This window comes from Acipenser ruthenus, unplaced genomic scaffold, assembly GCF_902713425.1.
Source record: "Acipenser ruthenus unplaced genomic scaffold, fAciRut3.2 maternal haplotype, whole genome shotgun sequence".
Taxonomy (NCBI): Eukaryota; Metazoa; Chordata; class Actinopteri; order Acipenseriformes; family Acipenseridae; genus Acipenser; species Acipenser ruthenus.
In genome coordinates, this window is record NW_026708041.1 from 453 (window position 1) to 15,382 (window position 14,930).

The following is a 14,930-nucleotide window of genomic DNA, read 5'->3' on the forward strand; positions in this document are numbered from 1 at the left end:
TTTATCACTGTTTGATTCAGTGATTTCCAAGAGTGAAAAGGTTAAAAATGAAAACTATTATTTAAACAGGAACATTACAACTATTACCAGATTCTTTACATTAAATTCCATACTACTCTGTGATCACTGCATACTTTAATGATGTTACCACAGTATATGGACTAATTCTTCTTCCCAGGGAAATGCTGTAAAGGCAATCAGAGAACAGGAGTGCCGGTTGCATTTAAGTCTAAGGAAGATTTAGTGTTTTGGTTTTTTTTTTACATAATTTTATCTCACTCAAAACTTCAGACTATAAAAGGGAAAAAAATCGGGCCTTTTTTGGTCTAATTAATTATAGAAAATAGAAAAAAAAAATACCTTGACTTCTGCGTTTCTTGAATTCTGACAAGCCCATTTATAGATCTGAAAAATGACATGAAGTAAGTTATCTTTTAAAAACAGCGTAGAGTGTAAAGTTCTAAAAATGACATCACAAATCTTACCGGACAACTTCCTTCAGCTGATTCAGCACTTCTTCTTCCACCAAGTCTGTTTTATTGATGATAGCAAGATCTGCCAGTGCAACCTGCCTGTACACCAAATCAGCATACTAAGAGGTTATTATACTAGTTACTTTAAATGAACTAGAATCATGTATTGAAATATAAAAATCACTGTTTAGCAAAACAGGATATATATATATATATACAGTACTGTGCAAAAGTTTTAGGCAGGTGTGAAAAAATGCTGTAAAGTAAAAATGCTTTCAAAAATAGATATGTTAATAGATTATATTTATCAATTAACAAAATGCAAAGTGAGTGAACAGAAGAAAAATCTACATCAAATCAATATTTGGTGTGACCACCCTTTGCCTTCAAAACAGCATCAATTCTTCTAGGTACACTTGCACACAGTTTTTGAAGGAACTCGGCAGGTAGGTTGGCCCAAACATCTTGGAGAACTAACCACAGTTCATCTGTGGATTTAGGCAGCCTCAGTTGCTTCTCTCTCTTCATGTAATCCCAGACAGACTCAATGATGTTGAGATCAGGGCTCTGTGGGGGCCATACCATCACTTCCAGGACTCCTTGTTCTTCTTTATGCTGAAGATAGTTCTTAATGACTTTCACTGTATGTTTGGAGTCGTTGTCATGCTGCAGAATAAATTTGGGGCCAATCAGATGCCTCCCTGATGGTATTGCATGATGGATAAGTATCTGCCTGTACTTCTCAGCATTGAGGAGACCATTAATTCTGACCAAATCCCCAACTCCATTTGCAGAAATGCAGCCCCAAACTTGCAAGGAACCTCCACCATGCTTCACTGTTGCCTGCAGACACTCATTCGTGTACCGCTCTCCAGCCCTTCGGTGAACAAACTGCCTTCTGCTACAGCCAAATATTTTGACTCATCAGTCCAGAGCACCTGCTGCCATTTTTCTGCACCCCAGTTCCTGTGTTTTCGTGCATAGTTATTATTATTATTATTATTATTATTATTATTATTTATTTCTTAGCAGACGCCCTTATCCAGGGCGACTTACAATTGTTACAAGATAGCACATTATACATTATATCACATTATACAGATATCACATTATTTTACATACAATTCCCCATTTATACAGTTGGGCTTTTACTGGAGCAATCTAGGTAAAGTCCCTTGCTCAAGGGTACAACAGCAGTGTCCCCCACTGGGGATTGAACCCACAACCCTCCGGTCAAGAGTCCAGAGCCCTAGCCACTACTCCACACTGCTGCCCTCATAGTTGAGTCGCTTGGCCTTGTTTCCACGTCAGAGGTATGGCTTTTTGGCCGCAAGTCTTCCATGAAGGCCACTTCTGACCAGACTTCTCCGGACAGTAGATGGGTGTACCAGGGTCCCACTGTTTTCTGCCAATTCGGAGCTGATGGCACTGCTGGACATCTTCCGATTGCGAAGGGAAGTAAGCATGATGTGTCTTTCATCTGCTGCAGTAAGTTTCCTTGGCCGACCACTGCGTCTACGGTCCTCAACGTTGCCCGTTTCTTTGTGCTTCTTCAAAAGAGCTTGGACAGCACATCTGGAAACCCCTGTCTGCCTTGAAATTTCTGCCTGGGGGAGACCTTGCTGATGCAGTATAACTACCTTGTGTCTTGTTGCTGTGCTCAGTCTTGCCATGGTGTATGACTTTTGACAGTAAACTGTCTTCAGCAACCTCACCTTGTTAGCTGAGTTTAGCTGTTCCTCACCCAGTTTTATTCCTCCTACACAGCTGTTTCTGTTTCCGTTAATGATTGTGTTTCAACCTACATATTGAATTGATGATCATTAGCACCTGTTTGGTATAATTGTTTAATCATACACCTGACTATATGCCTACAAAATCCCTGACTTTGTGCAAGTGTACCTAGAAGAATTGATGCTGTTTTGAAGGCAAAGGGTGGTCACACCAAATATGGATTTGATTTAGATTTTTCTTCTGTTCACTCACTTTGCATTTAGTTAACTGATAAATATAATCTATTAACATGTCTGTTTTTGAAAGCATTCTTACTTTACAGCATTTTTTCACACCTGCCTAAAACTTTTGCACAGTACTGTATATATATATATATATATATATATATATATATATATATATATATATATATATATATATATGAAGAAGAACATAGCTAACTGAATATATGCACTGTTATAGCAGGCTACATATACGAAATGTAATTGTTGTTTAGTATGTTTGCTGTAAAACAGCACAAGAACACACGGTTACTGGTACCTTTCTGCTTCATTGATAAGTCCGTCCGGTTTTGCTTCTGTTAAATGCTAATAAAAAAAATAATTGCAACTGTGATTTAGCTTGCAAGACACAATTTCAGGACTTTCATTCTACACCACTCTATACACTAGATGCTTTTATATAGGCCTTCAGACAGTGGGAGCATCCTTACTACAGATATATACTGGCTTGGTTTACTGTATACAGTGCTGTACATTTAGCCTAATGAGAAACCCAAATTACCAAATCTTGAATACTTATTAAGAAATGCATTTTCTTAACTCTGAGGAATTGCAACTGCACATTCCCTGATTTTCAAATGGTAGGCACCCTTCTTTCACAACAGTACACATACATAACCTCAATTTGCAATGCTTCCCTCAAGTATATAAATGTGCTAACTAAATCTACATTTAAATACAATGTGGGTCACCGTTCACATGATAAAGTTAATAGCAAATGCAACTAGAAAGACAGTTGAAATAAAACTAAATTTGTCATGGGTGTAGATTTTATTTACTTATCTATTTAGAGACTAAAACACAACATTAAAATAAATTTCATTATGTGGTGTTTAACTTTTGACACTAGTAGCCCAGCAAGTGTGTTGTAAAATTGTACAATAAAAGTCAAAGTTTATATCAACTTAGCAAAAAAAAAGGTATGTTTGTAAAGTTTTTGTAATCTTTTATGCCTTACAAAATCTATCAAAAAGACAATTTTTTGTTTTCTGATATGTTGTGATTTGTGAAATCGGCAGGAGTGACATTTTCGGAATTAAAAAGACTGACAGATAAAAATGGGTTTGATCCAAGCAGTATAATACATTTAAAACAATCTGACCCTAAAAGATAAACCAATTTCCTTTCTAATATAACCTCATCCCTTCATGGATTTCAAATCTGCGTCTTTTTATTGTCAACGTTAAATCTGTAATAACAGGGAGGATAAAAACGCAACCCTTATTCTGACCTTTTCTTTGTAACTCGTTGCCCATTTATTCAGGAGATACTGAAAGATGCCAGGTTTGTAGATCCACAAAACAAAAGAATAAAGTCTGTGGCTGAGGTGTCAGCCACTCGGTCTAAGAACTGGCATTTCTACTTGTCCCATCATTTGTCCATGATTAGGAAATGAATATTTCAGATCACTAGGTGACAATCCCATTAGAGTGATAGGCTCTGATATCAATTACCCCTTCAGTTTCAATTTGGCTCCTGGGCCATGCAACGGCTCTCACAGCTACAGCTGCGAAAGGCTCGATCCGTGAAGCATGACACCCTTAAATTGCTGCCTATTATCCAGGTGTCATTACAACTACTGGCCTTGGAATTGTTTAAATCACAAGTTGATGGTTCAGAAGTGGTTGGGGGGGGGGCTGGTTCAAACGCTAACAGGATGTTGGTATATTTTCAAAAATGAAATGAAATGAAATAAAATCCTTCTGTTTTCACACATGCCTTTGCATATTTTGCACATCAGTTGAATCTTTTTTGAAGGACCCCATGTAACTGCTTTATAAGATTATTATGAGACTGCTTAGACAAGCTGCTTTTAAAAAGACATGAAATAACAACAAGGACAATACACATTCATTTTCAATTTAAAAAAGTATCTGGATTTCAAACCCTATACTCAAAAACACTACCAACGTAAACTGACAGGACATAATAATTCTGCCTTTTCGTTAATGTAGTTGAATTACACATACATGTATGTAATACATACTCCTAGCATTATCTATATTAAATTATGCAAAAAATGTAATTAAAAATATTTACCTGCATGCCGTATTTTGCATCTATAACTGTTACAATACCTGAAAAAAAAAAAAAAAAAAAATCAGTAAACTAATGCATTTAATACATCTGAAATGTTGTTATATATGTATATATGTATATATATATATTATATATATATATATATATATTATATATATATATATATATATAGAGAGAGAGAGAGAGAGAGAGAGAGAGAGAGAGAGAGAGAGAGAGAGAGAGAGAGAGAGAGAGAGAGAGAGAGAGAGAGAGAGAGAGAGAGAGAGAGAGAGAGAGAGAGAGAGAGAGAGAGAGAGAGAGAGAGAGAGAGAGAGAGAGAGAGTCGCTAATTGACTTTCGAAAAGTTCTCTATTCATTGCTTTCATTCCCCTTAACTCGAAACATACTTGTGTTTATATATACTGTGTGTGTGTATATGTATAATAATAATTATTATTATAATTATTATTATTATTATTACACACACACACACAGATGAACCCGCTTTATATCATGATTGCCATGCAGGCATAATTCGTGATATAAACCGGGTTTCACGTTTGCCTATTACGAGTGCGAGAAAAAAAAGAAAGAAAACTAACGGTGAATTAAAGAGCAGTGTTTTAATACTTTACATTTAGATATTCTTTATATTGAAACAAATGCATATAGTTTACTACAGGACAAATACGTTTTGTATCATTAACTGGAATGGAACTGTTTGTGTCATTATCTAAAATAGGCATGAATTGAGATGAGCTATCAATTAGAACCTATCAATTAGGTGTTGTACTTGGTGGGTTTTTTCTTGTGTGAATGACTATGTTAAAGAAATCTGGTGACGTTGGTGTTTTGTAACTGAACTGTATCCTGTTAAGACTGCCCACTCAGCATTTGACAGGCTGCACAAAATGTCAGTTTATCAGCCGAGATGATCATTGGTTGTTAGTTGTGTTGGAAATGAATTAATGATATACTGTGGTTACTTAGTAAAGACCAGCCATGCAGCATTTGACAGGCTGCACAAAACGCGACAATAAGCGGGTTTGCGCGATGATATTGAGAGGTAATTCCTCATCGAACCGATCGTGCACGGCGAGTGGTTTTTGAAAAATCGTGATAATAAAACGGGGCATGACATTAAGCGAAGTGAAACAGGTTTTTTTCTTTCTCTCTCTTTCTACACTTCCCACAATATACACCATGCCTGGGGAGGTGATAAGGCCTGAGGCGTAAGCCAAGGGCCTTTAACCACCCCAGAAGTGGTATATATATCATCAGAACCCGAAGTGGTTTAACCGCTTATAACACCTGTCATTTGGGGAAAGAAAAATAATTATTTAAAACACATTTTAAATTAAGACAAAACCACAAACTTTTATTGTGTATACTGTACATCTGCATTGAAAGTGGCATCTCAAAACTAGAGGACTGAGCATAAGCTGATGATGGGCAGAGTTTCAAATGACACTGAGGAAGGCAGGGGAGCAGCTGCGATGGATGCTGACGCCGGATCTTGAGGTGAATTTGTGTCCTCGTTATATGCGAGGAACGCATTCAAGTCCGTTTTCATCCTTTCGGATCTCAAAAGATATTTTTGTGCCAGATTAAGCTGAGGATCGAACCAGACTTTATGCACCAATCCGACCGGGGTGTCAGGGGACAGTGCCTCAGTTTCCCGCAGGTGCTTCAAATCCAGGCAGGTAATTCAGGGGGTGGTGTCTGGCCTTGTCTTTACCTGCTTTTCTAAAAGTTTTCATGACTGACAGGAATACGTTCTTGTTGGTTTTAAACTCGCTGTCAGCAGAGATGTTAAAACTTCTACTGTTAAAATATCTATTTAGTCCAGTTCAGCATTATAAAACTGGAGACCGAATACTGGTCCCCAGTTGAACTTCATGCACTGGCATAAAATTCCCTTATGTTGTTGAGATTTTTTGGACTTATTTCCTTAAAATGAATGTCCATATTTTTTTTCTTTAGCCAGTCTAAGTACATTAACAGCCCATGCTGTGTTTTTTCAATCTTTGTTTTCTTCTATTTCATTTAGCTGTTCCTCATCTACTGTTATGTGTTACTCTTGACAGTTGCTGGTGCACTTATTTCATTTGTATTTTTTTTTTCAGGTGGACTGCTGCTTCACTCAGAAAGTTAGTGTTGTACCAGTTATCTGGAGTTTTATCCCCAAATATATTGAAGGAAATGGGTGGAATGTCACTCATTTTTTGCAGTGGTTTTGTAACTAATAACAAATAAAATGGCAGTTTGTCATGGAATTTAGAATGTAGTGGTACGTAGTGATTTATTCAGTGTGAATCGGTCATGTGATGCTGTTTAACCAATCAGCGGTTGTTATTTGATATATATGAGATAGATATATTCATGCAATAAGGCCCGGCTGGGCGTCCATATACGTCGGATATACGGATGCCTAGGTGCATATATTCAATGCATACAAACACCCTAAAGAGACTTATTGCATTTATTATCCAGGTAAAACAGTGGATTTGAAGAAAAAAATAATAATCATGTAAGCAAAAAATGAGTAGTGTTTTTTATTAAATATCCTTATGCCAAATAACAGTCACATGTATAACTTTATTTAATAACACACCAAGTTAAGATGAGTAAATTAATTCAATTAAAACACGTAAAAGAAAGTAAATATTTTTTTTGCTATTGTGGACATTGCCATTGAAATGTTGAGAAGGCACCAAGGTATTTTGTTTTCTTCCTGTCAGTGCAGACACACTGAGCAGAACAGACGTGAGGAATAAAAATAAATTTAACGCCTCGGATTTCAGTCATTTGTTCAAGATCTGCGTCAGAGCAGATCTTGAACAAATATGGATGGATAATGTGCACAAGTGTCTTTTTGTGTTTTTCTTTACCGTTTACAAACCGCTAAAAATACATTATTTGAAGTGACAAAGTCGGGGTGAGTGAGCATAAAGACAGCATGTTTATATTTTTGGTATTTTTGTTTGGTATTTTCTGTATTGCTATGTTCCAGTTCATTTAATTGTTCATCCAAATGGGCATGTCTACTTACTACTATGGGATTTTTTGCAGGTAACTGGTCACTCTGTTTCATAGTTACAGCTGTAAGTGAGTATAAGGAAAATGGCTACTGGTACTTATTTTAAAATTCTGTGAGGCAGCGCAGTGATTTAGAATATGTGATAAGGCTCCAACTGTCCGTATCCATCCAATATACGGACAGCTGGAACCTTGCTCTACCAATCACATTGCTTGTTTCACATTTCATTACGACACACACTTAAATAAAACTGTTCATTTTCAAAAAAATAGTTAGAAACTTTAATGTATGCTACAATAATCTGCAACCATAATCTTATTTATACAGCACTGTCGTAGAATTTTTTGGAACATGACCCAATTCCTTTTAACAGATTTAAAAATGATTTGTAGCAAAGGTCATAATTAACAATGTATTCCAAATCAGATCACAGTTTCTACTCTTTCTTGAGAAAGTGCCTATTTTAGATGTATGTTATGACCCATTTCCTCTTCAAAGATTTAATTCAAATGCAAAGGGGAACTAAATTACATAACTCTGGAACTGTACAAAAACGTATCCATATTCCTCGTACTACTCCTATTGAGAATTGTGTCCAAAACAGAGGATCGCCCAAGTGTTCTTGATCTGAAGTTAAAGGTTTTCCTCAATCCTGATAGAGTATGTTTACCTGTGTGACAATGACCTCCATGAGCAAAAACTTGTTAAACCTGGCCCACGAATAATCTGTTCGCTTGCCATTTTGACCTTTAACCTTCTATCAGAACCCCCACCTCCAAATCATTTTTCTCCACTTTTAGATATGCCGTAGAAGGGTCTTCACTTGTGTTTTTGTTTAGTCACTTAATACGGTTTCTTTTTAACAGTCACTTAATACAGTTCCTGGTTTAACATTCAAACCTCAAATAAATATTGGATTTGTGGGTTTTTCCTACCATCAAGGTAAATATCACTTCCTAGTTCAGCATCGACCCAAAACATAGAGGCCACAGCTCCTACACGGGAGACAGAGAAGAGAGAGAGAGGGGGGGGGGGGTCAGTGTCTTGAGAGGAAGTGTTAGGCCATGTCCACACTACATAACCGATCTCGAGAAACGTACTCAAAAACGTTTGAATTAATCCAGCTCAAAGCTCACAGTAAAGTACCGTTTCATGTTTAGTCGGGCTTCATGCGTACACACACTATTAAAATAGTTTGGTTACTGTGCCTAGCAGTGCAATAAACAGTGGAAATTAATATGATAGTATCCCAGCATGCACTGTATTTTATTTTAAATGTTATGTCCCATGTTAACAGAGGTCCATATTGCTAAAAAGAAATAAAACACCTGTTCAGACAGCATCTGTAAACCTCACAACTCTCGACTACATGGCACCCAATTGTAAATCAGGTGACATCCCTTTAAGCAAATTGAGCCGATTCTGTTTCATAATTAAACTCAGAAAAAGCTGTTAATTACAAAACAATCTTTGCTTTTACCTTCATATCTTGCCTGAGCTTAACTGTGGTCCCCTTAAATTTACTTCAAACAGAGCTGACAAATTACGTGAATTATTCATCCCCGCTCCTACTTCTAACTCACATTTCATTTTTACAGTCGCCTAATTTAACTTTGTGCTTTTGTATTTTCCCCCCTAGTTTAACAGAGATGTCTGGACAGATTTTTTTTTAAGCATAACAATGAATGCCTGGTGCGGAGTGTACACTGGTAGCAAGTCCTTCAGGTGCCTGTTCTGAGTATTTAGCCAAACATATCACAAAGCATTTGGGGATATTGGAGGATACACAAAAAATGTAATTTGGTATTACAGCGTCCACACTTCTGACAAACTGCAATACCTGATGCAATCTAATTTAGAACCGGACTCGAGCCTTGTACTAAACGCTGCGTTGTGTGGATGCTAACCATATTTACATTTTTAAGCCAGTTTAAAGGCAACTAATACAGTTTAAAGGCATACTGTGGACAGAGACTTATTCTAGACTCACACACAGCCGGTCAAGAACGACAGCATGTGTTTGTTTTAAACAAGTTTGAGTTTGTTTTATCGTGATTTGATGCAGCACTAGTTTTTGTTGCTAATGAACACAAATGTCTTCCCCATTATTCCAGAGTAGTGCGGTTTGGTGGACGCTTTGTGGGTATTTCCAATTGCCAAATAACACCTCAATACTAAAAAAAAAAAAAGCTTCTACTTACATGGAGCTGTTCTTCAGCTCAGGTACCTCGTACAGAAAAACAAACATGGTGTGGGAACTGTTTGTAAAACATGTAAAGAATAAAAGTACAGCTAACTTTTTATTTTTGTAATCAGGATTGGAGTGCATTTGTTAAAAGAGCTTTGAAACAGGCTTTAAAGTTGTAAGTGTAAAAAGTTGTCACGTGGGGATGTGGAACACTATTTTTCAGAACCCTGGTACTTACTCGTCAATGTGTGTGAATTAAGATAAAGAACAGTGTCTAATGCGTGTTTTTAACGGAACTGAAACACCACCATTGATGTTATGCGGTGCTAGAAATAAATGCACACAGTATTGCAGTTATTGTTATTTTGCCTTTTTTCTTTAAAAATTGTTCCAGTTAAAATGGAATCCTCAAGCGATTTCTTCTTTACTTTCTTATACTTTTAAATTGATGACAGTGCCTGAAGGAAACAGTCTGATGAGCAAAGGCAATGTAAATATTTGATGTGAAAATAACATTTTATTTTGACATAAAACTGATTTAACATGTAACGCTGCAATTGACTTTCGGCAAAAAAAAAAAAAAAAAAAAAGGTAGTTTTTTTTTTTCTTTTTTTTTTTTTTTTACTGTTCTCGCTCTCAGTGGAGCTGTTAGTGACAGGCCTGTCTCAGCGCATGAAACTCAAGGGAAAAGGAAGGATAACTAAACTCATTCTGCTACTGTCCAGAGCCGTCTTCCCAAACTGACGAGGCGAGGCTGCCCTGGACTGCCACTCACGTCAGTGCTCAAACACCTGCCACTTATTTCCACTGCTTACTCATCCAGGATACTGCCGCGGCCTTCTAATCAAACCAGTTCCTGATTTCTATTGATTTTTTCAAAAAAGCTTAATAGTTTTCCGATTTGGATGAAATAGGATTGCCCTTGCAGTAAGGGCTGAATCAATTTCTTTTTTCTCCACAAAAAAGAATTACTATACCATGACAATTACAGAGTTTTGAATTTAGGATTGTCTGTCCTTTAAATTGGAAATATCTGACCTCTAGGGATAAACTTCAATTGTATTTAAAAGCACACTATTTATGCACTGTTTACTGCACTACAAACAACATTCTGTGTGACTAGTGGTTATAATTGCAGTAAAAGCATAACATTTGTATTATCAAAAAATATGTAAACTACACTCTTGTCATATCAAGTATGTCAGTGAAATGAATTCCCGTCTACTGTTAAAAATACAAAAAGAGCTATCAGTAACATGAAAAAGTCAATCACCTTGACCTACATCTTGAGTACAAATCGAAGTATGTAAGTTTGAGACACAGATAAATGCCTCTATAAAAAAACAGATTCTCATACACTCAACTTGCAAATACATTTCCTCAGTTTAATCTGAAATGGACAGGAGGCTTTCTAGATGTATGTAAAAATGTAAGTGTGACATCAGACACAAAAGGACAGACAAACAGCCTCTACATGCTACCAGATTCTGGACGTCTTCAGCAAGTTTAATCACAACTGAATAAACAATTATCATACCGTAAAGCGGGTGATAAGGTTAGGCTATTTGACTAGTGGCACCAACACAGTCATATCTGGAACACAACAGGGCTAAACCAAGTGACAGGGGATGCACAATCCATTACACACATGGGAGTACATTACTGGTGATGAAAGTTATGCAGAAAGACATTAGTAACATTTTAATTATGCTTCCCCAGTGCCATTTTAGCCTTTTAAAAAATAAAAATAAAAAAGCACAGGACCAAAATTGGCAGTGTGCAAGAAAGTTTACTCCACTTCTGCATCGTATAGGCAATTGCATTAATTACTTGAACACTATTTCACAGCATGTTTTACCTTACCAGCCACTGCCACAGGCCTCTCCTGAACACAACACTCAAAAAAATGATAGAAACAGAACTGGGTGGGAGGCATTTGTTGCCTGTTTTTGCCATTCAGACCTCTTGCTTACCAAGTATTTTCATTTCTAAGACAGTCATCTCATCCATCTTTAAATACATGTTGTAAATGGGACATCTCTAACAATTAGCCATACATTTCACAGGTCCAAATTTGTCCTGTGAGCTGAAATTGAGGCTGGATCAAGCAGCTCAGTTCTGAAGTATTTGTTGAAGAAGAAGGGTTAGGCTTCAGTTATTGCATCAGCTGCCTTGTAGGCTCACAGGGCTGGCAGCCTGCAAAAAGTGCTACATGACTTTGAGGAAGGAAGGGTTCACTGAAGTCAGTGATTTATTTTTTTTCTGTTGGAAGCAATGTAAGAAGTGTTAACTACTACCTTTATTTTTGTACGTCATTCTTACAAGGAGTAAAATATCACTGAACCTCAACAAAATGAGCATTTCTGCAACTTAAATGACATATTCTCACCATGTGGGGCACAGGTTACTGTACATGCACATATCACATGTATTGAACTTTAACCTTTTATTTGAACTCCCGGCTCCAAAAACATGAATCAGCTCCACATCACGGACAGGGAGGGTGAAATGTGGGTGAAATGTCATTTATTTCTTTCAATTAAATAATGTCACTCTGGATTCCTGATGTTTTCAGCTTTAATTTGATCACATTCTGAGGCACTGAGCACACACCCTTGTTCAACTGAGTTTGGTGACCCATATTTGAACGCTCAGATAAATTAAATTAAATCATAGTTTACAGCCGCAGCTTATTGTGTGTAAACAAAAACACAATTTTTGTGTGTACAAAAAACTAAACAAACAGAACAAAAGAAATTGGACTTGCACCAAAGTACCAGTTTAGAAAAGAGTAACCCTTCTTACCTGGATCTGCTAGCCCAGTGGTTTCCAATAGGATATAGTCAAATTTACCCTTCTTCTGCATAAGGTTCTCAATTGCTTTCAGTCCATTGTCCCTAGAGTACAACACAAAATTCTAACTTTATTCACTGAACAAATGTTTAAGTATGATTAACATGACTTAATAACACTAACAGATGGCTACTCCCGAGTGTTATTTTTATTCTTTTGTTAATTTGACACACACAAAAACTTGCAATTCAACTGCTTTCAATAGGGTTCTGGACCTCTACATATTCTCCGAGATGTATGTTCTTCCTTTTGAAAATAAAAATGGACACACAGAACCGTGCAAGCATAAGCAACAAGCTATATTACAGACATTCTAGAGCTGTGAGTGATACAGTAAGGGTGTACCAAAAGACAACAAACTTCATCTGTTTACAGAATGTACTGGTTTTAGACCAAACTTTCAGTGCGACAAAACAATGTTGTTTATACACCCCCTTGTGGAAATACATGGAATTACAACACCAATACAAATTCTTCTCAAATAAACATTACCTGTACAGGTTGAGAGGCAAGTGAGCAAACTGAACCCCAGTCCTTTACTCTAAGGGTTCACATTTTAACAGTGCAGCAAATCCTTTTTTCTTCTTCTTAAGCTTCAACAATATACTTACTTTACGGAACAGCAAAGACAGCCATTTCTGAGCTCCAGCCACTCTTCATAAAGTTCTCCTGCTTGGCTTACTGCTAACGATTTCTCCAGGGCACTTCCTGAAACAAGCCACACAGAAACAAGCATGGGAAAAACAGGTACAGCAAACATGAATGAATGTAATTACAAAGCTTCTGCAGGACTTCAAGCAGCTACGTTGAGATCTATCATAATGAACTCACAGTTACACGTCACTGCTTGATTTGATTCTTAGCATTTTCCATCTAATCCCCGAGAACAGTTAATAGTCAACAGACACATGCTACAGAGTTAAGCTGACAATCAGTACGTTGTTAATCAAATTAATTGCAGGCTAAAATGCCCATTTAGTGACAGCATACCTTCCCCAAATTCATTCAGAATAACTGCAATCCTCTTGTTGTGCTGCTCTGTCAATATGTAATTCAAAAGAGTTGTCTTTCCAGCTCCTGAGAAGTAATCATATATTATGTTAATTGGTGAATTCAAAAATTAAATGGAGAATACATATTTAAAAGTGTTCCAAGCTTGGAGTTTTACATTACATTAAATAAACTTTTGAAAACATTTTCTCGTTTGGATAATTGTTTCTGTGAGGCTTGTAACTTTTGAATGTCTTGCTGGATTTATTTGAAAATTGTAATAACTCTGGATAAACTTGACTTATGTAAAACAACAAACTCTTGTAAAACAAGACCGCATTAATATTATTATTATTGTTTAACAGTATTTCCAATACTGGACTTTGAACGACGCTACCAAGGACAGTATAACGAGAACATGATGGGAGACTACATTTGGGGGCTGATTCGTGAAAGTGATTTACAGTATAATCGTAAATCTCGAAAAACTACTCACTTCTAAATCTTTTGTAGTCATTTTTGTATTACTTTAGTATAAATACATGTTAATTTGGATTCATATGTTGTTTATTTCGGACTTTATGTGAACAAAAAGACACAAATTTGCCCGTGTTCTCATTGGAAATAGGTAAATTTCAAAATATCACTGTCCTGGTCACAAAAGCAAAGTTTGTGGGGAATAATAGCCATTTTCTATACTTTTGAGGCATAAGCAATTAGGAAATAACACTTACTACCCAGGAACCAAAAAAAAAATATATATTTTGTTACACGGTGATATTCAAACCAGGTTAAACACCTGTATTTTTAGTTCACTATCAAAAAACCTTATACTCTATGGTAGGGATGAAATAACTGTTTATCATGATATTATCAGTAATTAGTTTAGTCTTGATCATTTATTGTACAAAAAATATGACAATCATATTATTGACAATCGTGTTTCTGACTCATCTACTGTAAAGCTAAAAGAATCAGCACCTTGTTAAAATAAATAAATAAATAAATAACGATTTGTCCATAAACAATATTAGGTAGACTTTGTAGCCTTCCTCAAGACCAAAGGATACAAAAATAACACGTTTATGCTGTTGCATATTCCTATTTTGTTGTTAATACATATTGCCCTCTGCCCAAAACATTAAAAAAAAACTACAAAAATGTCTTATAACGGGATACATACCTAAATATCCTGTAATTATAGTCACCGGTATTTGATCGGCCTGCACAATAGGAACCAGCTCAGGGCAGTCATCCTCTTCTTCCAATAAAACGTTTTCCATTACTGCTTCACAAGAACATCAATATTCATTTCCTGCTTGCTGTTTACCCATAACTGGTTTCCACTGAAA

The 14,930-nt window shown here is 36.4% G+C and overlaps 1 protein-coding gene across 3 annotated transcripts; it reads right to left on the reverse strand.

Moving 5' to 3' along the window:
- Positions 1–299: 299 nt before the first annotated feature.
- On the reverse strand, positions 300–14,922 carry LOC131728708 (zinc-regulated GTPase metalloprotein activator 1-like). 3 transcript variants are annotated; one of them, XM_059019689.1, is made up of 9 exons: positions 14,762–14,922; positions 13,579–13,665; positions 13,200–13,296; positions 12,541–12,632; positions 8,483–8,542; positions 4,529–4,566; positions 2,748–2,794; positions 486–572; positions 300–405 (listed from the first exon to the last, which is right to left on the reverse strand). In XM_059019689.1, exons 1-9 carry the CDS (start codon positions 14,859–14,861, stop codon positions 327–329), a joined length of 687 nt encoding a protein of 228 aa, XP_058875672.1. In that variant the 5' UTR covers positions 14,862–14,922; the 3' UTR covers positions 300–326. The 3 variants fall into 3 exon arrangements, with proteins under 3 accessions (XP_058875672.1, XP_058875673.1, XP_058875674.1); XM_059019690.1 differs by lacking the exon at positions 8,483–8,542; XM_059019691.1 differs by lacking the exons at positions 300–405; positions 486–572; positions 2,748–2,794; positions 4,529–4,566 and adding an exon at positions 7,815–8,217.
- Positions 14,923–14,930: the final 8 nt, after the last annotated feature.

Bases quoted from the DNA above. Each gene is read 5' to 3' on its own strand.
- LOC131728708 (XM_059019689.1), bottom strand. From the start codon at position 14,861: ATGGAAAACGTTTTATTGGAAGAAGAGGATGACTGCCCTGAGCTGGTT. The intron at 13,666-14,761 runs GTATGTATCCCG...ATTACTTCTCAG, and splicing joins TATAATTACAGGATATTTAG to GAGCTGGAAAGACAACTCTT. The intron at 12,633-13,199 runs GTAAGTATATTG...GTTGTACTCTAG, and splicing joins TGTCTTTGCTGTTCCGTAAA to GGACAATGGACTGAAAGCAA.